The following is a 26,772-nucleotide window of genomic DNA, read 5'->3' as shown; positions in this document are numbered from 1 at the left end:
CCATATTTTGATTCCAACAAAATCCTTGCCTGACTTAGGGTATGCACTTATCATTTCTGTTAGTCGAGTGTTGATCCTTTAGCGAGGCCTTCAATATATCCTGAATGCTCCTTGGTTGCTCAACATTTTGACACATACAATTCTAATGGGCTTAATTGTGGGGAACGCTCAGTTTTGCAGAGTGCAAAACTGTCCCAATGAACTAAGTTTTGATTTATGTATCTCAACTGTGAGGAGAGACCTGTCAATATTTATATTGAAGAAGAGTTTGCTCAGGGAGGATCCTATATTTTCAAGACTCAGAGATAAGTACAGTGAATCTGAATTCTAATGGTTTGTGTATATTTGAACCATGAACTTGAGCTCAAAACCAGCAAGGTAAAAATAATGATTTTCATGAAACTGTATAAATGCAGCAGCTAACTCAGAGTGGAGGAGAAATATGCTGACATGAGTTGTCCAGACTCAATCATGGCTCTATTCTCTTTCCACTGATGCTGACAGACCTGCTGAGATGTTTGTGTGTTCTGATTTTTGTTTCAGATTCCAACATCCGCAGTATTTTGCCTTTATCTAAGTTGCCCCTTAGTGTCGAATGATGTGTAGATTAGATGGATGAGCAATGGCTAATGTGTGGGATTACCAGGATAGGGTGGTGGGGGTGAAGTTTGAAGATTGAGAGGACATGAAAACATTACCTGGCTCTGAAGGGGCTTAACAGCAGAGATGGAAGTTTTTTCCTTGAGATGGGGGATCTAAAACATGGGGGCACAGTCTCGGGATAAGGGCTTGCTCATCTAAGTGATTTGAGATGAGGAGAAATTTCTTTGCTCAAAATGTTGTAAACCTTTGGAATTGTCTACTCCAGAGACTTGTGAATGCTCTATCATTTGTTCCGCTGGCATAGGCAGGTTATTTGATCTTCCAGTAAATCTCAGGATATGTGGAGTGGACAGGAAAGTGGAGTTGGGTCCAAGATCAGACCTGATCTTATTTATTGGAGGTGCAACCTCAGCTTAGCATGTAATCCTATCCAATTCTTATCTTTTGTTTCTTGTGTGTTCGCAATTATTCTTGATATCATGCTTAAAATTGCCTTAACCTGGGTCACCTTTTGTTATCCGCAATCAAATTAATATATCTTCCAGGTTTGCTTCTTTCTTAAACTTAACAATCATGTATCCCTGTGCCAGATCACTTCCCAGGTGCCTACTTTCTAGGCTGAATAGCTGCTCCGTTAAATAATCTTTCTTCCATTTTTTAGGCTACTGACAGTGAAGCCTTACAGTCTCCTCAACTCTGTATCTTATTTGTTTCTTGATGACCAGACTAGATGTGATACTCAAGGTCTGGTCTGACCAGAACACTGAACGGTTTAATCAGCAGCATCTCTTTTTGTATTTCACTGTCCTTAACTATATAGTTCAACAATCTATTCTCTTTGAATGTGTTAAGGATCTAAGTCCAAGCATCTCAGTATACTTTGCAGAATAGGTATGAGGTGCCAAATGGGATATTCCTGCTCCTACTCCCTGTGCAGTCAGGCTGCAAATTTTGAGTTTTTTTTTGAGGAAATCTATCTACTTCTTGACAAAACAGTCGAGGTGGGCTTTTATATTGAATGATTGGTGAGTGCCATTGTCAAACTTTCTCCAAGGATAGCCAGACTTTGAAGTGAGAAGCAGACATAACGATCTCACTGATATCCAAGTAAATGCCTGTTTTTGTAGAAGCATTAATAAAGCATTCTTTACATATATGTCTTCCATACTGAGTGTTATGGTATAATATCGGTGGGGGATCACTGTGTAGGAAGGATATATTAAGTACAATAAAGTGAGACTTTCCTGGTGTCACATTGTAATTTGTGTGAGTTGTCATTCTTGGCTTAATTCTGTTCCATTTGTGTGATCACTAACCATCTGAAAAAGGATTCTTCAACCACAAAAGTTTGAGAATAACTGGCATAAATAATCAGTGAGCTTGTCATGTCCTCTGAGGTTTCTGATGTAGACTGTTGATTTTTGGCCATGTATTAGTCAGGGTTTCTGTGCATTGTACTGCATTTAAATAATAGAAATATGCTGACACCCATTCAGTTTAGATCTGTATGCATTGTTGCATAAAATGGGTGAGAATTATTGTATATTTTGAATGCTGTTGATTATTAAAATCTACATATTTTACAGTTTGATTTCTAAAATATTTGGTTACTTAGTTTTGTTGAAATGCAGGCGAGTTGCTGAGACTAGCAAAGAATGAAATGTACAGTGCCTTTGCTTGCACAAGTATGTAATTGTGCAGCTGCTAGTCTGTCTCCTAAAAAGCCGGAGGGTTTCTTTCAAAGCCTTCCATTGAACTTTGTTCTATGATGTTTTATTTTGTCAATTACCTGGGTGTGTTTCTCGAAGGTATGTCTTCGCTTTTAGTAAGTTTAAGCTGCTTCATAACTATTAAGTTTGTTTTGTGCATTGATTGTTGGTGCTTTTGTATAAATGTGAAATACTACCTTTTCTGTGGCAGAAAGGACATATTAAGTACAATAAGGTGAGACTTTACTGGTGTCATTGTTGGCTGAATTGTGTTCTGTTTGTAGGCCAGTTGCGGCTCTACAAGGTGTAAAGTAGTGGGTAGGATGAGTAATACCACCCTAAAAAAAGAAAGGGGAAAAATTCCTGTCGGGTTTAAATTGTAAACCTGGTTTTGTTTTTGTTAAACTCTAAAAATGTTCTGCAAGTGATAATTATTAATCATTAATTTTGTTACTCTGTTCCAATTTCCTGCTGTTGCCTAACTATTTCAAGCTTGTTTTCCATAAAATTTCTAAAAACGATTGAAAGAACTATTTTCTGTAAAGCAGTCATTATCTGCTTGGAAGTTATGCAGTATCATCCAAAGAACATACACGGGAAACATTCATAGAATTGAAATGATCAACCTGAGGTTTAATTTTTGAGGTTTAATTTTTGAGACACATGCTAGAAACCACAAGTATTTTAAATTATTTTATTTTTATTGGATCATTGAACCCATAGAATCCCTGCAGCGTAGAAGGTCTTTAGGCCTGCTGAGTTTGCACTGGCAACAATACCCCCCGCTGACCCCTTTTCCCAAAACTGCCCATATTTACCCTGCTATTCCCTCTAACATAGACATCCTGGGACACTTGCGCGGGGTGGGGGGGGGGGCGGGTGTGGGGGTCAATTTAACATGGCCAATCAACATAACTGCACGTGTTTGGACTGAGAGGAGAAACCGGAGGAACAAGTAAAGACGCAGGAAGAATGTGCGAACTCCACACAGACAGTGACCCAAGCCGGGAATTAAACCCAGGTCCTTGACGCTTTGAGGCAGCACTGCTAACGACTGTGCTACCGTGCCACTACTGATGAAACATCTTTAAACCTAGCATGATTTGTTACTTAGAGTTGAGTAAATTTTTTTCTTGTGTTTGTGAGAACCATTTTTCTGAAACAAAATTTGAGAGATTGAGATTTACCATTAAGCACTGCCTACAAAAAGTGCTTGCTCCCAACTCCATCCTCCTAACACGCACAGTGGTTTAGAAGAATTTTTTTTATAAAGGTGATATATTGTGTAGAAAAGTAGTGCATGCAACATTCTTTCTGATGCATGCCTTTCTGGTGGCCTTTGTCTAACTTCAACAAATTAGCACTGATTTTTGTTTTGTTCACTTTGCTATTTTTCTTTTCTCCCCCTTTTTGTCACGTTGGTCTGTTTTTGTGCTCAGTTACTTCCATGATCCAGTGAAGAACTGTAAGAGCTTCCACTAAATTTGAAAAGTAATCTACCATATAAGTGAGCTTAATATTGCCAGAATGTGAAGTTCAGTTTATTGAACTGTGCATGACAAAGTAGAAAATGCATTTATCTTTCCAGGGTTGTCAAGATTGGAGGTTTGCTTGATAAAACAATCTAATTAAATAATTTCTGATGGTGCCCTAAAACGTATCAATATAGAAATTGTTTTCAACCAACTGGGCAACCTCAGTGATAATCTACAAAATGTCACTGTGGCATGTTCACAATTTTTTAAATAGATACAAAAAAACTTGTAATTTTTTAACGGTTATGTACTAAAATGGTCCGATAACTCAACAGCAAAGACAAAGGAATGAAAAAGTTGCCAAAAGATGGGTTACTTAACCAGTTCTTGGAGCTTTTTTAGATAGTTTTGCCAACTTGCAGTCCAAGATGGAAGAGAGGGAAAATCTCCCAAATGCCTCTGATATCGGCATGTAATCATCTAATACACAGAGATGCAATGGTTTACAGTGCATTGCAGTAACTTTCAAAGAATTACATTACCGATGGAATGATACATTCATTTGAAACCTACAGTTTGTTTCATTCTGAGGGAGGTTGTTTCATTGAGCGGCAAACTAGCTGAGTGAAATGAACGCTACATGCTTTTTTGTGTGTAGCATAGTTTGAATATTGGAATTTAACTTTTTTTCACCTTTGTTGTTAAAAGTTCTTTAATTTACATGTGCAGGGAAAAGTATGGTTAGGTCAGTACAGCAGTGGTTTGTTTACATTATTACTTATTGGACATTATGATACTGGACTTGTACCAGCAAAGTTGGTAGCATGTAGCAAATACCATATTGGCCTTTATTGCAAGGGGATTGGAGTACAAAAATAAAGGAAGTCTTGCATCAACTGTACAGGATTTTGGTGAGACCACATCCAGAATAAGACCATGTCTTGTAGCATTTGATTTGCTTTGCATTTGACAAGATCCCACATGGCTGGCCTGTCAGAAAGGTGAGATCTCATGGGACATGAGGGAAGGTTGGATCTAAAATTGGCTCAGGGACAGGAAAGAGAGTAATTGATTTTTATGAATGGAGAACAGTGGAGTTCCACGTGGCCCAATGTTGGGATCCTTGCTCATTGTTGCATATATTAATAACTTAGACTTAAATGTGGGTGGCGTGATTTGGAAATTTGCAGACAACACATGAATTGGCACGCAGTTAGTTGATAGTGAAGAGGATAGCTTTTGACTCTGGAGTTATAAGCCTGGTTTGGTTGAATGGGTAGAGGAATGGCAGATGGAATTCAGTCGGGAAAAGTGAGAGAAAGTGTGTTGGGGGAAGGGGACAGTAAACAAAACAAGGGAATACTCAATAAATGGAAAGGTATTGAGAAGAGGTGAAGAAACAAGAGACCATAAAAGTGCATGCTCACAGATCATTGAAGGTGGCAGGACAGGTAGAGAAGCTGGTCGAGAAAGCATATGGAATGCTTTCCTTTATTGGATACCAAAGCAGAGATTTACTGCTGGAACTGTATAAAATGCTGGTTAGGGCCGTAGCACAAGTGTTGTACGTGTAATATCTTGGAAAGAGTCGCAACCAAGTGGAGTAAGTAAAGAACTATTTAATAATAGGAATAACTATTTACAGAGAGTGAGAAATATGTTACCGATTACTTCAACTCCAGTCTTCAGATCATTTGGAAGAGCCTGTGCTCAGTTCCAGGATTCACACTCTTTGGTCCAAGTGGCCAAATGGATCACATGACCCTCCAAAACCTCACTCCTCAAAGGGGCTCAATATTACATCCCTTCTCTTTTAAGTTCTTGATTAACACACAACATCAAAAGTAAATCACTTCATCTTGGACGTCCCTGTTTGGGCACTGAAGTTCCACCAAGAATAACTTCCTGCTGGGCACGACCACCCTCACTCCCCACAAAAGGACGCCATCTTCACAGCGCAAGTTCTCCTTCCTTATTTGAAAAGGTTTTAGTTGTTCAGGTATTCTATCGTAACACCAGCCATGAAGGACCATATGCTTAACTCTTGACAATACAGGATCCTTCTGAGCCCAGTGTTTGATTTGTTGTGATGATGCAGGCAGTGAGTCAAGGATAACTTATTGTGATACTGGCACTTCCTGGTAGTGGGAGATCACTCGAGGCATTTGCATTTGATATGTGTCCCTGGTTTGTGTTGCAAGGTATATTCACAAGTGACCAACAATAAAGCCCAATGCAGTATCCATCCAGGCAGTATTGGAGGGATGGCTTTCTCTTTAAATAAGCCTTGCGGGGATCTATGATCAATAGTTAGTGAAATGCTGTTCGTAAACATATTGGTGAAATATCCTCTTCCCAAAGATGACAGCCAACCCCTCTTTCTTGATCTGTGAATGCGCCTTTTGTAATTTGTTTGTGGTCCTCGAAGTAGAGCTAATGGATTTTTATTCCTTCATTTTATGTGGCAAAACAGCTCCAATTCTTTAAGGAAATGTATCACAAGTGAGAATGCTTTCTTTTGAAGGGTTGAAATGAACTAAAAGGCAGAATGACTCCAAGCCTTGATTCCCTTATTTGTTTTGCTGTGTCTTTGACTACCATCGCTGCTTTTTTTTAAATGCATATAGAGGAGCCAATATTGTATTCAAGTTTGGAATGAGCCTTCCATAATAATTTACCATTCCAAGAAAAGATTTTAACTCTGACGTTCTTTGGGACTGGTGCTTCTTTAATAGCCCTAACTTTCTCTTCTATCAGATGTAACCTTGGTGCATCTACTCTAACCCCCAAATAAGTCACCTTGTTTGCCTTAAAGATACACTTCTTTCTCTTGAATCTTATTCCAGCTTTCCTGAACTTTTTAAAAACTCCCCTAGGTTGGTTAGGTGCTCCTCTTCTGTGGCTCCCATGATAAGCACATCGTCCAACTGAACAACGACTGTAGGCACATCTTGTAACAGGCTCTCCATTGTGCATAAAAGATTTCCCAAGCTGATGAGACTACAAATGGCAGTCTGGTGTACTGCTATAGGTTCTAATATCTGATAATAGTGACGGACTCGCTGAATGCATCATCTAGCTGCTGTTGCGCATGACGCATGTCTAAATTAGTGTAAATTAGACCTGTAGCTAGCTTGGCGTACAGATCTGCTATTTTAGATATGGAATATCTGTCCACTTTTGCATCTGATTGACCATTACTTTAGAGATCCCACATATTTGTACAACCTTATTGAGCTGCCCATTCTGTGAATTGAACAAGCTTGATAATGTACAAATCTTCTGTCGAAGTCCAGTCTCCACCATCTCATTTTATGATTAGGGCACGGGTCTTGCTCTGTAAGATTTTGATGTAGCATTTGGATGCACATAATGTTGTGTTTTTTAATCTCAGGCTCTATCCTTCCCTGTAGGTATTTGATAAGTTCACTCAGCCGCTATTGTGGTGAGGCTCCTGTGTTTACGTCCATTTTGAGTGGACAACTGCTAACCATCAGTGCAATTGTGATGGGTGCCAATTGTAGTCCGGCGAACTTGAACTTCTCATTAGCTTATACGTTTGGGCACCACAGGTTGTTAACAGAATTACCTTCTGCTTCTCCTCTCCCCACCCTTTTCATTTCGTTTGCTTTGAAGAAGTATAGGAGGCATTCCAACGTATTTTCAGTGTGTGGAACCCAGTCCTGTAAATTAGGATTGAATGGCTCAAGCATAATGATAACTTATTGCCTGCTGAGTAGATGTACTTCCAAAACTTGTACACAAGGTTTGCTCTGCTATTCTCTGTGGCAAATAGATCCTTGCAGCCAACTATAGTGTAGTGGGAAAAGGTGGCGACCACCAAGCAGAGTAACTAAATAAGTATTTGTTGACAGGAATAACAATATACAGAGTGAGAAAGATGCTACCTGTGACTTTGACTCCATCTCCAAATTACCAAGTAGAGCCCATGTGCAGCGTGCACTTGGCACCGAAGCATTTTGAAGGTTCTTTCCATTTCACATTTTAAGTTGCCTTTTTATTCCTCTGACCAAAATGGATAATCTCCCACATACTCAAGTTAAATTTCACCTGCCAAATTTTGGCCCATTTACCTATGAGGCCCATTCCTTTCCTAAGTTTCTTATTTCCTCATTGCAATTTGCTTCTCCAGCTGTCTTAATGCCACTTGCAAGGTTAGCTATAGTACATTCTATCCCTGCATCCAAGTCATGAATATAGATTGTAAATACTTGGGGCTCAAGGACTGAACCTTGTGGTACACCACTAGTTAGAGCATGCCATTCAGGAAAAGGTCCATTCATCCCATTCTCTGCTTTCAGTTGGTTAGTCAATCCCCTATCCAAGCTAATACATTACCTCAACCTCATGGGATCTCCATCAGGCCTTGGGAGTTGTTTGCCTTTAGTCCTAATAGTTTGCTCAGTACCTTATGCCAGTGATGGTAATTATTTTAAGTCCCTCCTTTTCAATAACCTCCAAAGAACCAAGAACAGTACAGCACAGGAATAGCCCTTTGGCCCACCAAGTCTGTAGCAATCATGTTATCCTATCTAGACAAATTGCCTGTATCCCTCTATTCCCTGCCTGTTCATGTGTCTATCCAGATGAGTCTTAAATGTCACTAATGTATCTGCCCCAATCAATTCACTTGACAATGTGTTCCAGACATCCATCACCCTCTGTGTTATTTTAAAAAAAGCCTTCCCCGTACATCTGTACTGAACCTTCCCCACTCCCCCTTACCTTGAACTTATGTCCCTTGTAATTGCCATTCTGCCCTAGGAGAAAGCTTCCAACTGTTCACTTTATCTGTGCCCCTCATAATTTTATAAACCTTTATCAGGCCACCCCTCAGCTTCTGTCTTTCCAGAGAGAACAATCCCAGTTTACTCAATCTTTCCTCATAGCTAATATCTCCATACCAGCCAATGTCCTGGTAAACCTTTCCTGTACTCCCTCCAAAGCCCCATCCTGGTAGTGTGGTGACCAGAATTGGACACAGTTTTCCAAATGTGACCTTTCCAACATTTTATGTAACTGTAACATAATTTGCCAACTTTAATACTTGATGCCTTGGCTGACGAAAGCAAGTATGCCCTATGCTTTCTTCATTACCTTTTCCACCTGTACTGCCACTTTTAAGGATCTGCATTACCTGTTACTTTTGGGGTGGTTCTTGTGTCCTCCACTGTGAAAACCAAGGAAAATATTGGTTTAGTGTTTCTCCAATTTCTGCGTTCCCCATTATTAACTCCCCAGTCTCATCTGCTAAGGGACCAATGTTGACATCAGCTACTCTGTTCCACTTCATATACTTAAAGAATCTTGTCAAGAATTCAAATACTATGAAATTTGGGGAATTTCCATTGAATCAATATGAAGGCAAAGTGATAATCTACAGATTTGGCCTGAAGATTACAATGCTCAAAAATTCAAAGGCATAATATATCTAGAATAAAAATAATTTGTGAATTTGGGTTTCCATCCTTGGAGCTGTAATATTTTTAAGGGCATTGGCAATATTATGTGCATTTTCTAATCAAGTTTGGAAATCTGAGTTTTATGAAAATATTGTGATTAAAGCAATCAGTTTTATAATCTTAAGGTGTATAACTGCTCATAGAGTTGTGAGCTTCTGTTTTCCAATAAATCTAATGCAATTTTTGGCTTTATACTAGGTATCTTCACTGGTAGAACAAAGACCAAAAACAGCCCGGGAAACAGGCCCTTTGGCCCAACAAGCCCACGCCGCCATTTTAACATTACCAGTCCCCCCTCCACCCATGACCCTTATCTATGCTTATGGCATTGCACATTGAGGGAAACTAATTTAGGGACTATTTATTATCTCCAATCAGCCTAATAGCCCATCTTTGGGGTGTGGGAGGAAACCGGAGTACCCGGAAAAATCCCACAAGCACGGGGAGAATGTGCAAACTCCACAGACGCTGGCCCAAATCCATGGGTCTGCACAGCAAACACTGATAGTCACTGAGCTGTCGTGTTGCCCAGTATCTGGTCTAGTTTAAGCACACACTAACGACATGAAGCACTAGGCTACTCTCGAACATCCAAGAGCAGCCCAAGTACGACCCATAGCGTGTGTGCCCCTCGTTGGACAACAAGGCGGACCAATTTAAAACCTGTGAATTAAAAGAGAAAAACATTAGTATCATTCCACATCCTTATACATTACCATGGACGTCCCAATGCTAATGAACCTTATTTAAAACAATCTCCTATATCCTCCCATCTCCAATCCACTCATGTGCCTGTCTAAGTAACTCTTAAACGCCTCCACCACCTTGCTTGGCAGAGCATTCCATACCCCCACTACCCTCTGTGTGAAAAACCTCCCTCTAATATCTGTGTTATACCTCTCCCCCCTCACCCTAAGCCCGTGGCCCCTCGCACTGTAGGTCTCTAACATAAGAAATAGCTTACCTCTGTTTAGCCTATCTATACCCTTCATAATCTTAAATACCTCTATTAGATCCCCCCTCAGTTGCCGTCTTTCAAAGGAAAACAGCCCCAATTTACTCAATCTTTCCTCGTAACCCAGTCCTTCCACACCAGGCAACATCCTGGTAAACCTCTTCTGCACCGTCTCCAGAGTCTCCACGTCCTTCCGGTAGTAAGGCGACCAGAACTGGACGCAGTACTCCAAATGTGGCCTAACCAACGTTCTATACAACTGCAACATTAGACTCCAACTCTTATACTCTATACCCCTTCCTATAAAGGCTAACATACCGTAAGCTTTCTTCACAACCTTCTTCAATTGTACTGCCACCTTCAAAGACTTATGCACTTGCACCCCCAGGTCCCGCTGTGTTTCTGTACTCTTTATAGGCTTACCCTTTGTCATATAACTCCCCCCTACATTATTTCGGCCAAAATGCATCACCTCACATTTATCAGGATTAAACTCCATTTGCCATATATCTGCCCAATATACCAGCCTATCTATATCCCGTTGTATTGCCAGACACTGCTCCTCACTGCCTGCCAATCCAGCCATCTTAGTGTCATCTGCAAATTTGCTGATCACACCACTTACTCCCTCTTCCAAGTCATTTATATATACTACAAAAAGAAGAGGTCCCAGTACTGAGCCCTGCAGCACACCACTAGTGACAGATCTCCAGCTAGAAAAGGACCCTTCCACTACTACTCTGTCTCCTCTTAGCAAGCCAGTTCTCAACCCATCTAGATACCTGGCCTTGTATCCCATGAGCCTTAATCTTTTCTACCAACCTACCATGAGGGACTTTGTCAAACGCCTTACTGAAATCCATATAGACGACATCAACGGCTCGTCCTTCGTCGACCATTTTTGTCACTGGTAATGGACCATTCTGATTTGTAGAGCCAAGAGATTAAATAGAATGATGTTATATTGCATTTCAGCTTCAGATTCTGTCTTTTGTCTGTCTTTGTGACTCTCTGCTCTTCATACCCCTACCCAAGTGTATTGATCCACACATCAGTATGATTGATTTGCAAACTCAGGGTAGTTACCACTCATTTTTGGGCAAGAAAGGTATTTTGTTGTGAATGGCTGATGGTGGGGCGATAGAAATGTATCTTGCCTGCTCTGTTGATGGGGAGCAATGGTTCCCAGCTCACCTGTGGCTTTTTTGAGGCCCTGCCTTAGTCCTTTTTGTAGGGCATTGGGTTGCAGGAACTGCCACTGAAGTTGCCTGTGGATTGTTGCCGCAGAATTTGCATGAAGCATCCAGTGTGTTTTTCTTTTCCACTAGTGAGCGGCATGGGAGCACAATGGTTAGTACTGCTGCTTCACAGCTCCAGGGTCCTGGGTTCGATTCCCGGCTCGGGTCACTGTCTGTGTGGAGTTTTCACATTCTCCTCATGTCTGCGTGGGTTTCCTCTGGGTATTCCGGTTTCCTCCCACAGTCCAAAGATGTGTGGGTTAGGTTGATTGGCCATGCTAAGAAATTGCCCCTTAGTGTCCAGGGATGCGTAGGTTAGAGGGATTAGTGGGTAAAATATGTAGGGATATGGGGGTAGGGCCTGGGTGGGATTGTGTTCGGTGCAGACTCGATGGGCCGAAGGGCCTCTTTCTGCACTGTAGGGTTCTATGATCTATGATACGATTTGAGTGGTCCAACCTGCAAGGATTCAGTCTGCAAGCCCATCACTGATATTAATTTGATTTATTATTGTCTCACGTATTAGCAAATAGTGAAAAGTATTGTTTATTGCGTGCTATACAGAGCATATGGTTCATAGAAAAGGAAATGAGAAAGTGCAGAATGTCATGTTACATACATATCTAGTGATAAGTAGATTATCACTTTGCCTTCATAGAGCAAGATCAACTTCAGGTAGGTCCTTTCAAAAGTCTGACGGCCGTAGGGAAGGAGGTGTTCTTCAGTCGGTTGGTACATGACCTCAGATTTTTGTATTATTTTCCTGACAGAGGAAGGTGGAAGAGAGGATGTCCATGGTGAGTGGGGTCCTTAGTTATGCTGGCTGCTTTGCCAAGGCAGCGGGAAGTGTAGACAGAGTCAGTGGATGGGAGGCTGGTTTGTTTGATGGATTGGGCTACAAACAACGTTTTGTTGTTTCTTGTGGACTTGGGCAGAGCAGGAGCCATAACAAGCTGTGATACAACCAGAAAGAATGCTTTCTGTGGTGCAAGTTGTAAAAGTTGGTGAGAGGCGTAGCTGACATGCCAAATTTCTTTAGTCTTCTGAGAAAGTAAAGGTATTGGTGGGTTTTCTTAACGATAATGTTGGCATGGGGGGACCAGGACAAGTTGTTGCTGATCTGGACACAAAAACTTGAAGCTCCCCTCCCTTTCTATTTCGTCCCCATTGATGTAGACAGGGGCATGTTCTCTTTTACGCTTCCTGAAGGCGATGACAATCTCCTTCAGTTTGTTGACAGTGAGGGAGAGATTATTGTTGCTGCAGCAGTTCACCAGATTCTCTATCTCATTGCTGTACACACACTCGTCATTGTTTGAGATCTGTCCCACTACGGTGGTGTCATCAGCAAACTTGAAAATCGAATTGGAGGGGAATTTGGCCAGTGGCGTAGGTATACCAGGAGTATAACAGGGTGCTGAGAACACAGCCTTGTGGGGCACCGGTGTTGAGAATGATTGTGGAGATAGTGTTGTTGCTTATCCTTATTGATTGTGATCTGTGAGTCAGGAAGTTCAGGATCTAGTGGCAGAGGGCGGAGCTGAGGCCCAGGCCACAAGTTTGAAAATGAGTTTCATGGGAATAATAGTGTTGAAAAATGCGATAGTCAATAAATAGGAATCTGACACAGATATCATTGTTATCTAGGTGTTCCAGGGTTGAGTGTAGGGGCCAGGAAGATGACTTCTGCTGTGGAACTGTTGCGGTAGTAGACAAACTCTTGTGGATCCAGGTAGTCCAGGAGGCTGGAATTGATTTGTGCCATGACTCGCCTTTTGAAGCACTTCATAATGAAGGATGTCGGAGCCACAGGACGATAATCATTGAGGCATGCTGTTTTGTTTTCCTTAGCTATTGGGATAATGGTCATTGTCTTAAAGCAGATAAGGACCTCAGATTGTTCTAAAAAGAGGTTAAAGATGTCTGTGAATACCCCCGCCAGCTGATCCACACAGGATCTGAGTGCCCGTCTGGGTATCCCATCTGGGCCAGCCGTTTTCTGTGGATTGACCTTTGAGAAAGCTGCACTGACACCTGCAATGGTGACCCTAGATAAAGGTTCATCCAGGGCTTCCAGGGTACAGGGCATACTCTTGCAGACCTTTTGCTCAAAACAGGCATAGAATGCATTGCATTCATCAGGGAGAGGTGCTTTGGAGCTGGCGATTTTACATGCCTTTGTCTTGCTTGCATGAAACACTGACTGACTGTTACTCCCCCATTTCCCAAGTTCATCTTGAGATTTAGAAAAGTTCAAGGATCTGTTCCAATCATAACGTTGCTCGTTGAGAAAGATACACTGACTCAGGAGTCTGGGTGGGGTGTTGATAGGGTGTAAGGGTACATGTGGAATATTGTTGGTGGTAATTGTCTATTAATTAACACTATAGCTTTTAGGAGTGAAATAAAAAAAAAAGCTTGCATACAGAAGTGTAGTAATAGTTTGGTGTTGTATTCCACAAAGGTAAATTTAATATCTGAGATTGAGATTTTTGTTATCCTGAGGCATTAGTAGATTATGGGCCAAAGACAATGGTGCAATGTCATTGATCAGACAAAATCTCAATGAATGGTAGAACAGGCTCAAGGGACTGAATGACCTACATTTCCTTTGTTTCTAGAATCCAGGCTAACACTTCAATTAGGCAGTTGGAGAAGTTTTGTGTGATTCTAAGTGTAGTTTTTCAGATGATTGACTTCCTGTCAGATGGATGTAAAAGCTTTCGTGGCACTATTTCACAGAGAAGGGAAGAGGAATTTCCCCATCTGGCCAATTTTATCTTTCAACCAAAAAAAGAATTTAAGAAAATATCCCTTATTTACTCACTGCTGTTTTTGGGACCCGCTGTGTATTATGTCATATTTCCTACATTACAGCAGTGATTGAACTTCAAAATACTTAATCAGTTTTGGGGCATACTGATGTAAAAGACACAAAAATGCCAGTTTTTCTGATTTATTTAAAGCACCATTCAGTATATTAAATATTGTTATTAGGCATCCAAAATATTTACAGATACACGTACAATGTAAGCCTCATACATTGTGTTTGATGGGTCTTCGTATAGCTGCCGAAGTTTACAGACAGGAGGAACCTGTCCTTCCCGTTGTGGCTCTGCTTACATTTTGCTAGATCAGTCAAACTAATTGCATTGCCAATTACCTTTCTCTGTTAGAGTTATCTGACTAAATATCCCATAAGAACCGCAGTGGTCTCAGTGTCAAGTTCTTCATGTGGCTAAATCTGCTTTCTAACATCATCTGAAAAAAAAAATTTCTCCCCATCTTCATTGTTTTAGTGGCAATTTAAATTGCTGACTCTAATCACCTATTTTTCAACCAGAGGAAATTTTTTCCATTCATTCAATCGAAAAACCTCTGTCTACCTTTCTGTGTTACAACAGAAACAATCCCAATATTCTATCCGATTTGTGATGAACGACATGCTTTGTTGTGACTCTGGATTCACCATTGTTTTTTACAAATGTATTAATTACTAATATCTTAAACTCCCAAATCCAATTTTTTTTTTTTGCAGTAAACTTTGCAAGAATAAGCAAGAGATGCTTCACTTCAAGTATGATTCAAATGACCCACCAGGGAGCTTTTATCAAACAAAGTTTATTTAAGAATTCAGCTAACATTGGTAAAAGTTATTGCTAATTTTCTTATTAAAAACAAGAGATAAAACAACCATGATATTGTATAAACCTTAACTAAATGCTGTTCCAACCAAACAAATCTCATAAACATACATCTCTGCCACAGGTTTAACACAGGAAACAAGTGTGTTCACGTGATGTTGCAACTTAGTCCTTAAATTGGATTCTACAGCTTTCTTGGCACGCATGCAGACAAGCTTGATATCAGAACTGTTCCGCAAACAACAGGAAGAAAGAGACAGAACACTGCATTCAACCTGAAGTAAAATGCCTTCCAACCAAAACGGCAATCAGCAGCCCAAACTGAGATTGAAACAACTTCGGTCACCTGACCTATCAATCATTCTTTCTCCAACAATTCAGAAGGTCATAAAAATCCTGGACACCAAATGAGGTCCAGAGTAAAAATAAACAAATCCACATTTAAATCATTTCAGCAGCAATGAAAGGACATCTAAACAGGCAGCTGGTGCCACAACAAAAACAAAAAGCTGACTTACAAACTGCAGAGAACATGATTTTAAAAAATTGTTAAAAGTACAGTACCATCACGTGTCTTTTACTCAGTTTCAGTTCAGTCGCATTCAATTTGTCCATCTGACTCTATACTTTGATTTTTAATGAACTTCCTTTGTGTCTAAAACTACATCTATTTTCCTAGAATTCAATCTTGTAGTTGAGAAGAACAATTTTTCTACACAGTTGCATCTTGTTGCCATGGTGCCTGAATCATTAAGTTACTCTCATAGCTCTTCATTAAGTAGACAGCGCAATCACAGATATTTTTTGGTTGCGTCACAGTTCAGATTTATCGGTTTAAATGAGCAGAAAATTGTTTACAATTTTGGTGGCTATTGGCACCTGTTTTATTAATTCCAACTTTGCTTCTGCCCAAGATAGAGGCCTCTCCTTGAATCAAAATTTTCCATATCTATTTCGTCTGATCCCACAGATAATTGAAAGGATCTGGCAGATACAGAAAATATTATAGTTGCACAAATTATTGGCAGCCCTTGTTTTCCTCGAGTGATCTCTATAATTTGGCGGGTGTGTGACTAAATCATCAAATATTCTGGTATGAATGACTTGGTTGCTTAACAATACAAAATACAGAAAGTTCCTCCCCCACCCAGAAACAGATCCTTAATTTTTTAAGGCATTCATGAGAAAAACACTTTGTGCATTGAAGAATCAAGCTCATCCTGTGTCAGGTCCTGAATATTTTACAGCATTTCCACCAACCGATTTCTATTCATCTTCACGTTGACCCTGCTTTAGGCTTTGGGAACCAATACATATTGGAGGATCATGTGTTGGTCAGCAGCTTTATGCAAATCGTTTGCAAGTTTTGTCCAGTCATTGGTACACAACCAGGATTTAAATATTATGCAGGTTAATACATTCATACTTCATACTTCTTCACACACATGAAATAAAGTTCTTATCTAAATGCTTATTGTTTAAATTTACTAAACTCCCAAACTTTTTGCCATCTGGTATGTTTTCCCTTGGGAATTGGCTGACTTTCAGAGCCAAGTAGTTGTCCCCTCATTTTAGCTGAACTGCAGAAACCAGAACTTATATATTGTACTTGTTTGTTTCTCAAGTAATTTAGGAAGTCTTGACAGTTCAGTTGCTGTGGTATCAAAGCGCCAGAGAAATTAATCAGCTGTGAATTACCAGTGTGTGGCAATATAGTTCTAGCAGTGTAGAAGATAAAATTAAGTGCTTGCATCCATTCTGTTGTTGCTTCCTCAGCATTGCTTGATCAAGTGCTGCTTCCACTTCATATCCTGTGCGTTTGTTAAACATGAATGAATAGGTGATCGTACTTCTTTTAGAATGTTGGCTGTGTCCACTCTGTTACAAATGGTGCACACCTATTTGTTGGCATTGTTTTTCCACCACCCCTCCAGAATGAAACTAAAAAGCATTAACTTGTTCTCCTACTGGATTTTCCTTCTCTTTTCATTTGAAGTATTGACCTTGAGGTTGAACTAGAAGATAGGTGTTGAATTTTGTAATTGTAATGAAGGGGAAGTTTGCTGAAGCTGCTGAGAGAGAGAGAGAGACAGAGCTAAGATTTTACCTGTTAAAAACCTGTTTAAAATAAGTTTAAAGCACTTTACTCTTGTAGAACTGTTTAAAGCATTTATTTATTGTATTTACTGCTTTAAGAATTCTGAGGGTGTGGTGAAAAGGCATTTGTGGACCAGCCTGCTTAATTATCAAGGGGCCACACGGTGAAGCCTTCCATTGTTTGCTGAAGCTGCTGAGAGAGAGAGAGAGAGACAGAGCTAAGATTTTACCTGTTAAAAACCTGTTTAAAATAAGTTTAAAGCACTTTACTCTTGTAGAACTGTTTAAAGCATTTATTTATTGTATTTACTGCTTTAAGAATTCTGAGGGTGTGGTGAAAAGGCATTTGTGGACCAGCCTGCTTTAAATCAGCGCCAGGTTTAAAAGGAGGCCTGGTGTAGACAGCGGGCAGCGTCTGAGCGGGCAGCGGAGTGAGTGGGAAGCAGAGTGAGTTAATAGGGCTTAATATCAAAAAGGGCTTGGAGGAAAAAAGGCCAGGTGAGTTTGTTTGAAAAAAACAAGGAAAAAAATTTTTTCAAAACTACTACAGCAAGAAACAAGGAAAAAAAATTTTTTTCCCATAAAAAATTACAGTGAATAATGGAGGGGCATGTGATGTGTGGTTTGTGTATGATGTGGGAACTGGTGGACCCCAGGGTCCTTCCCAGTGACCATGTCTGCAGTAAGTGCAGGTTGCTGGAGGAGCTCCAGCTCAAGGTGGATGAGCTGGCCTCTGAGCTACAGACACTGAGGCTCATCAGGGGGAGAGAGGGTGCCCCTAGACTGGCTAAATCTAAGGGTCAGGGACAAAAGGGGGCTGCTGGGAGGAGGAGGAAGGGGGGTGAGGAGCGGAGGCCTCAGCCTCTTAATCTGCATAACAGGTTTGAGGTTCTTGCTTCCAGTCTGGAAGAGGACGAGGCAGGTGAGGTTGGTGAGCAAACTGCACACGGTACAGTGATGCAGCAGGACATAGGCAAAGAGAAGGGGAAAAGGAACATAGTAGTGATTGGAGATAGTGGGGTGAAGAGTATTGACACTGTCCTTTGTCACAATGACAAAGTGCACAGAAGGGTGTGTTGTCTGCCTGGTGCTCGGGTACAGGATGTCACAGCTGGGCTGCAGAGGAACCTGGAGTGGGAGGGTGAGAACCCGGTCGTTGTAGTACATGTGGGTGCCGGCGACGTAGGCAAAGTGCGGACTGAGGATCTGCGGAGGGAGTATGAGAAGCTGGGAGTGGAATTAAAAAGTAGAACCGACAAGGTGGTCGTCTCTGGGCTACTGCCTGAACTGAGTGCAGACGGGCGTAGGGTTGACAGGATAAAGGAAGTGAATGGGTGGCTCAGGGATTGGTGTGGGAGGAATGGGTTCGAATTTATGGGGCATTGGCACCAGTATTGGGGTAGGTGGGACTTGTTCGGGCGGGATGGGGTTGGTCTGAATCGTGCTGGGACCAGAGTGTTGGCGAATCGAGTAAAGAGGACTGTAGACAGGGCTTTAAACTAATTAGGGGGGGGGAGGGTGCGAGGGTAGGTGACGCTACGAGGTCTAAAGTTAAGGATAGGGTACAGGTAAGGGAAGAGGCCGAGGATGTCCCAATTGGTGGCGTTACGGCAAATAGGGTCCAGGTGAAGGCTGGGATGAAAGCGCTTTATCTGAATGCACGAAGCATTCGGAATAAAGTGGATGAGCTGGTGGCGCAGATCGACACAAATGGATACGATCTGGTGGCCATTACAGAGACGTGGCTGCAAGGTGACAGGGACTGGGAGATGAATGTACAGGGCTATCAAGTGTTTAGGAAGGACAGGCAGGAGGAAAGAGGGGGTGGCGTAGCTCTGCTGATTAAGGATAGTATCAAGGTGGTAGCAAGGGATGATATCGGAGCCAAAGAGCAGAACGTGGAATCGTTGTGGGTGGAGATTAGGAACAGCAAAGGGAGGAAGACGCTGGTGGGTGTCGTCTATAGGCCCCCGAATAATGATCTGGAGGTGGGGCGGGCTGTTAACACGCAAATAAGTGCAGCGTGCAGGAATGGGACGGCAGTAGTTATGGGAGATTTCAATCTACATATTGATTGGTCGACCCATGTTGGACGAGGTGGGCTCGAGGAGGAGTTCTTGGAATGCTGCCGGGATAATTTCCTTGAACAGTGTGTGTTGGAGCCGACGAGGGAGCAAGCTATCTTGGATCTGGTGCTATGTAATGAGGCGGGTAGAATTAGGGACCTTGCGGTGAAGGATCCTCTTGGAGAGAGTGATCATTGTATGGTGGAGTTTCTGGTGCAGATGGAGGAGGAGAAAGTGGGTTCCCGGACGCGCGTCCTTTGTTTGAATAGAGGGGAGTATGGTAGGATGAGAGAAGAATTAGCGAATGTGGACTGGGGGAATGTGTTGGAAGGTAGGTCTGCTGAGGAGCAGTGGAGGATCTTTAAGGAGATCTTTCTTGGTGCTCAGCAGAAATTTATTCCGATGGTTAAAAAGGACAGTAGGAAGAGAGGTAATAAGCCGTGGATAACGAAGGAGGTGAAGGAAAGTGTTAAATTAAAAGCGGAGGAATTTAGAGTAGCTAAGAGCAGTGGGCGAGAAGAGGATTGGGAAAGGTTTAAATGTCAACAAAGATTGACAAAGAAGTTGATAAAGGAGGGTAGGAGAAGCTATGAGGCTGGGCTAGCACTTAATATAAAAAAGGATAGCAAGAGTTTTTATAAATATATAAAAAGGAAGAGGCTGGCTAGGGTGAACGTTGGTCCTTTAGAGGATGAGAAAGGGGAGCTAGTGGTAGGGGATGGGGATATGGCGAAGGTCTTGAATAACTTTTTTGTTTCTGTCTTCACGGAGGAGGACGTGAATAATTTGCCGGGTGTTAGCGATGGAAAGGTGGTAGGAATGGAGGGTCTTAATGACATTACTGTTACTAGAGCGGTGGTGCTCGACAGACTGGAGGGGCTGATTGTGGACAAGTCCCCAGGACCGGATGGAATGCATCCGAGGGTTCTGAAAGAAATGGCGGAGGTGATAGTGGATGCCTTGGTGGTTATTTTCCAGACGTCGCTGGATTCCGGGGAAGTGCCGGAAGATTGGAAAACGGCTAATGTTACGCCGTTGTTTAAGAAGGGTGCCAGGCAAAAGGCAGGGAATTATAGGCCGGTTAGTTTAACGTCTGTTGTAGGTAAAATGTTAGAATCTGTCATCAAGGAGGAAATAGTGAGGCATCTTGAGGGGAATTGCTTGATAGAGCAGACGCAGCACGGTTTCGTTAAAGGGAAGTCGTGTCTGACAAATTTACTGGAGTTCTATGAGGATGTGTCTAGGGCAGTGGATAGAGGAGAGCCGGTGGATGTGGTCTTTCTGGATTTTCAGAAGGCCTTTGACAAGGTACCTCACAAGAGGTTATTGCAGAAGGTCAGGGGACATGGAGTTGGGGGTAGGGTGTTAGCGTGGATAGAGGATTGGTTGTCAAATAGGAGGCAGAGAGTGGGGGTCAATGGGTGCTATTCGGATTGGCGGATGGTGACTAGTGGGGTGCCCCAGGGGTCAGTGCTGGGGCCTCAGCTATTTACCATTTATATAGATGATCTGGAGGAGGGAACCGAGTGCAGGGTGTCGAAATTTGCTGATGACACCAAGATTGGGGGAAAGGCAAATTGTGCGGAGGGTGTGGAGAGTCTGCAGAAGGATCTAGATAGGCTGGGCGAATGGGCCAGGAAATGGCAAATGGAATTTAATGTTGGCAAGTGTGAGGTGGTCCACTTTGGTAGGAAGAATGGTAGGAAGGACTATTACTTAAGTGGCGAAAAACTGCAGCAGGCGACGGTGCAGAGGGACCTCGGGGTCCTTGTGCATAAGTCGCAAAAACCCAGCTTGCAGGTGCAGCAGGTGGTCAGGAAGGCGAATGGGATGCTGGCCTTCATAGCGAGGGGGATTGAATATAAAAGTAGGGAGGTCTTGCTGCAGCTGTATAGGGCATTGGTGAGGCCGCAGCTGGAGTACTGTGTGCAGTTTTGGGCGCTGCACCTGCGCAAGGATATTTTGGCCCTGGAGGGAGTGCAGAGGAGGTTTACTAGGCTGATACCGGAGTTGAGGGGATTGAGCTATGAGGAGAGGCTGAATAAACTAGGCTTGTACTCGTTAGAGTTTAGAAGAATGAGGGGAGATCTCATTGAGACGTATAAGATGATGAATGGGATGGATAGGATAGAGGTGGAGAGACTCTTCCCGCTCAAAAAAGACAGTAGGACTAGGGGGCACAGCCTCAAGATAAAGGGGAGGCGGTTTAGAACGGAGTTGAGGAGGAACTTCTTCACTCAAAGGGTGGTGAATCTCTGGAATTCTCTGCCCGTTGAAGTGGTGGAGGCTGCCTCGCTAAATATTTTTAAGAAGCGGGTTGATGGGTTTTTGATAAGAGAAGGGATTGAGGGTTATGGGGAGAGGGCGGGAAAGTGGAACTGAGCCACGACAGATCAGCCATGATCTTATTGAATGGCGGGGCAGGCTCGAAGGGCTAGATGGCCTACTCCTGCTCCTATTTCTTATGTTCTTATGTTCTTATGAAACCATCTGGGTTACCCCTCTGAAAATAACAGCAACTTCTGGTGTCTGCAGATATGCAGCAATCTGCAAGTTGCTGTTGGTACTTCTGCACTTGTGTATGGAGTGCACTGTTGGAGTCCCTCAAAGGGTAATTAATTGGAAATTGCAGAACTGACACAAGCCTATCCTTTTATACTATCTTGCTGTAAAAAGCCTTGAAAAAGTTGCATCTTTTTGATGGAAGTGTGATTGGATTTTAATGAAACATTAAGTTCATAATCTTAAACAGAATATACTGGAAAATCTCAGCAGGTCTGACAGCATCTGTGGAGAGAGAATAGAGCCAACGTTTCAAGTCTGGGATGACCCTTTTTCAGAGCTGTTTGAGCTCTGATGACGGGTCATCCAGATTTGAAATGTTAGCATCCATTCCCTCTCCACAGGTGCTGTCATAGCTGCTGAGATTTTCCAGCATTTTCTGTTTTTGTTTCAGATTCCAGCATCTGCAGTATTTTGCTTTTAATTAAGTTCATAATTATTGACAAAAAGCTTTTCTGTCCCTGAAAGCTAATTTTTATATCTCTGTCAATTTCTTCTATTATGACTGAAAATAATCCATTCTTTTAAATATTATTTCAATGGTTGTTTGAATTTTTGGCTTGTTCCTGAGCCACAATCATTTATTGTGCATACTCTTGTATAAGGAACACACTAACTTCCTGCTGCTGCATGTGAAAATGCTTCAGTATGACATTGTGTTCCTGGATGCTCAGAACCCCCTGTGACTTGGTGCCAGATTGAAACGAACATTGAGAAAGAGGAAATCCACAAATATTGCTAGATCTTTGCGGCCTTCTTTCTTCCAAGGTCAGCAGCAAGCGCAGTCACTTTGCTGATGACAATGATTTCTGGGCCTTGGTGTTTTTATTTAAGACTGTGTTTGCTACCAACATGGTGCATGCACAGTTGTATGCTGACGTTAGGCCAAGGTTGAAGGTGGCCATCTTTTTAGGGCCAATGTGCAGGAGAGCACATGCTGATGCCATTTTTACAGGAGGTAATGTGCAACATGAATGAAACTTACTTATTTGCAAGAATTGTCATCCAAGGTTCACCCTGACTCCAAGCTGGTTCTATTCTCTCTCCATAGATGCTGTCAGACATGCTGAGTTTTTCCAGCATCTTCTGTTTTTGTTTGATTCCAGCATCTGCAGTATTTTGCCCTTATTCAAATAAAATCGCTGTCAGTGCTGTGAAAAATCACATTTGGTTCTGCAATTTCATTCATTCGCTCTCTTTTTCCAGTACTGCTCTCTTTATCTCTCTCCGTCTCACTTTGTAACTCAGTCTTTCCGCATCATTCTCTCTATTTATTTGTCTGTTTGTCTCTTTTTCTTTCTTCGTGGCTGATTCATTTGTCAAAATCTTTCTACCATTCATCCCAGGTACCGCCATTGATCTGTTGAAAAAGCAGGATCGTTAGATCCCATAGCCAATTAGTGGAACACTGCCTCCCACCATCACAAAACAAGCTGCAGAGGGGAAAAAAGTCTCAGACGTTATATGTGCAACACACCAGCATATTCTCTGTCCCTCATCATCTCCTCTCTAGTTCTGCGCTTATCTGCCTCTCGCTCTCTCACACTCCCTGCACACCCGCCCACGTGCACCTGCTGCACTCTCTCTCTCTCTCTCTCTCTCTCTCTCTCTCTCTCTCTCGTAATACATTTGGTCGCTCACACCTAATGAGCAGGGCAAAGATGTTTTCCTGACGAGTCTACCAAGTACCATCTAGTCACTAGGCCCTAACTCCGTGCTATAATGTTGGATCCACTGTAGATGCCAACTGTCTCTGTCTAGCTTTTGAGGCAGCGCAGAGATTGATTACTGCTTATTAAGTGATAAGTTCAGAAAGCAATCTGGTCATTTTGCCATGGGATATAGGCAAGGGCAAGGATAGTTGCTCAGTTTCAGGACCAGTTTTCCTGCAGCATCTCCTCCCGTCCCTTGAAGGCACCAACACTTAGATGGGTTCTGTGTTCCAGGAGACTGTGAGCCTGTGGTTGCTCACCCAAATGAGGAAGAGAGAAATTGCAGGCTGCTGAAGCGCAGAGAGCATCATAAACTAGTCCCAATGCTGTCCTTGCACTCTGGCTCAGTCCAAGGACATGAGCCCAAGTTTACTTTTCCATTGTTTATTGAGTAGGGGGCAAAGTTGACAACAGCACATCCCCAGCAGATATCAGCTGACAGAAAACTGAGCTGCCTCCACTTGGTCTCAGAACTTGGGTCAGAACCTTAACCAATGTGAGACAAGGCCCAAATGTGAATTCCAATTTAAGAGAAGGGCCACAAGTGCTTAGAGCTGGCAGGAACACAATTTAATGCATCACCTATGGGGACAGTGTTAGTGACGACACTGTACAGTCTCAGGACTTTTGTCCAGGAACATAGCATGCAAGTTAATAAATGGCCTCAGTCAGATTGCTGAGTGCACTGGGTGTGACTTCAAACTGTCTTTGGAAGTTTGCTGAGCTGCGGAAGCTGAGTTAGAAGAGGAGAGGGGTACGCCTTTGCTTTTACTAACTTTTCAGTCCCTTGGTTTCTGCTCTACTACGTGGGAGGAAATGAGTTGTTGGTGTGTATCTGTTAAATATCCAGTAAGTGGTCAAGGTCTGCTTTCCAAAGGTTTAAAAGAACACAGAGGTTTGTGATAAGATCAATAAACATCCAAAAGAAAATAAATAATTGAATAAAATAATTAAGTAATTCAAGATCAGAAGTTTGATGGGACAGGTGATGTGTCCAGGCTGTAGCGTGTGGGAGCTCATGGATGCCAGTGTTACCCAGGGCCAGTGTCTGTGGCTTCAGGAGCTTTTGCCCAAAGTCATTGAGTTGGAGACTGCGGACACTGTGATAACTGAGGGAGGGATAGCGTTCCCTGGACGCTTTTTGCATCAGGAGGCAGCCACAACCTTAGAATAGGATCTTCTGGTTTGGCAAGTGATCAGGGATAGAATGCAAGACTTCTTGAAAAGGTGAGAGGGCATGGGATCCAAGGGGCTTTGGCCTTGTGGATCCAGAACTGGCTTGCCTACAGAAGGCAGAGAGTGGTTGTGGATGGGTCTTTTTCTGCATGGAGGTCAGTCACCAGTGGAGTGCCCCAGGGATCTGTTCTAGGACCCTTGCTGTTTGTCATTTTCATAAATGACCTAGATGAGGAAGTGGAGGGATGGATTAGTAAGTTCGCCGATGACACGAAGGTCGGTGGTTTTGTGGATGGTCTGGAAGGATGTCAGAAGTTGCAGCAGGACATAAATAGGATGCAGGACTGGGCAGAGAAGTGGCAGATGGACTTCAACACGGATAAATGTGTAGTCGTCCATTTTGGCAGGACCAACGGGATGAACAAGTACACTATCAAGGGCAGGAGTCTTAGTAGTGTTGAAGAGCAGAAGGATCTTGGGGTCCGGGTCCACAGGACTCTTAAATCGGCCTCGCAGGTGGAGGATGTGGTCAAGAAGGCGTATGGTGTACTGGCCTTCATAAATCAAGGGATTGAGTTTAGGAATCGGGAGGTAACGCTGCAACTTTATAAGACCCTTGTCAGGCCTCACTTGGAGTACTGTGCGCAGTTCTGGTCGCCTCACTATAGGAAGGACGTAGAAGCTATTGAAAGGGTACAGAGGATGTTGCCTAGATTGGGAGGCATGCCTTATGAAGATAGGTTGAGGGAGCTGGGACTCTTCTCCCTGGAGAGATGAAGTTTGAGAGGCGACCTGATAGAGGTTTATAAAATGTTGAGAGGAATAGATAGGGTGGATTCTCAGAGGCTATTTCCCTGGGTTGAAATGGTCGCTACGAGAGGACACAGATTTAAGGTGCGGGGAGGCAAGTACAGAAGTGATGTTAGGGGTAAGTTTTTCACTGAGGGTGGTGAGTGAATGGAATCGGCTGCCGTCAGTGGTGGTGGAGGTGAACTCACTGTGGTCTTTTAAAAGACTTCTGGATGAGTATATGGGATTTAGTGGGATTGAGGGTTACAGATAGGTCTATGGATTGGTAGGTGTTGATGTGATCGGTGCAAAGGGCCTGTTTGTGCTGTAGTGTTCTATGTTCTAGAAGGATGTGACTATAGCTGAGGCAGATAAGGGAAACCAAAGGGCAGGAGTGTTAGTCTCTACTGTTGTCCAACAGGTTGATGTCCTTTCAGCTTGTTTGGATGAGGTTAGGGATGGAGGGTGGATGAGCTGACTGATCATTGACTCTGCAGAGGGAGCACACAAGTGTGATGACAGTAGGGGCAGAGAGTACAGTGAGTGAGATTGATGCTGTTGTTTGTAACTGAGTGAGAGTCCAGACAACTGTGGTGACTGCCCAGTGCCAAGATTAATGTGGTACCGCTGTTTAAAAAGGGTAGTAGGGATAACCCTGGTAATTATAGACCAGTGAGTTTGACATCGGTGGTAGGAAAATTATTGGAAAAAATTCTTAGGGATAGGATGTATGAGCATTTGGAGCGTTGCGATCTGATTAGGGATACGCAACATGGCTTTGTTCGGGGGAGGTCTTGCCTTACGAATCTGGTGGAATTCTTCGAGGAGGTGACAAAAATGGTTGACGATGGGCGATCCGTTGATGTCATCTATATGGATTTCAGTAAGGCGTTGGACAAAGTCCCTCATGGTAGGCTGGTCGAAAAGGTTAAGGCACGTGGGATACAAGGACAGGTAGCTAGGTGGATCGAAAACTGGCTGGGAAATAGGAGACAGAGAGTAGTTGTCGAGGGGACCTTTTCTGGCTGGAGGCCAGTCACCAGTGGTGTGCCGCAGGGCTCAGTACTGGGACCTCTCCTCTTTGTAGTATATATAAACGACTTGGAAGAGGGCGTACGTGGTGTGATCAGCAAGTTTGCGAATGACAGCAAGATGGTAGGATTGGCAGATACTGAGGACGACTGTCAGGTGACACAGCAGGATATAGATAGGTTGGTATATTGGGCAGATAGATGGCAGATGGAATTTAATCCTGACAAATGC

At 42.7% G+C, this 26,772-nt stretch overlaps 1 protein-coding gene across 3 annotated transcripts in view; it reads left to right on the top strand.

Annotated features, from left to right (window-relative positions):
• The window catches only part of cd2ap (CD2-associated protein), a 231,083-nt gene that overhangs the window by 88,639 nt on the left and 115,672 nt on the right, over window positions 1-26,772 (top strand). The window contains exon 1 of one of the 3 annotated variants that reach the window (XM_080192427.1): window positions 24,346-24,393. The exons of the other annotated variants lie outside the window; for them this stretch is intronic. Within the exon in view, the coding sequence (XP_080048553.1) occupies window positions 24,361-24,393 (33 nt within the window). The 5' untranslated portion in view covers window positions 24,346-24,360. Of the gene's footprint in view, window positions 1-24,345; window positions 24,394-26,772 lie in introns of those variants that run through there. 3 annotated transcript variants of the gene reach the window in all.

This window comes from Carcharhinus amblyrhynchos, chromosome 7 (assembly GCF_965287045.1).
Source record: "Carcharhinus amblyrhynchos chromosome 7, sCarAmb.v2.hapA, whole genome shotgun sequence".
NCBI lineage: Eukaryota > Metazoa > Chordata > Chondrichthyes > Carcharhiniformes > Carcharhinidae > Carcharhinus > Carcharhinus amblyrhynchos.
This window is presented reverse-complemented; position numbering and strand designations above follow the sequence as displayed.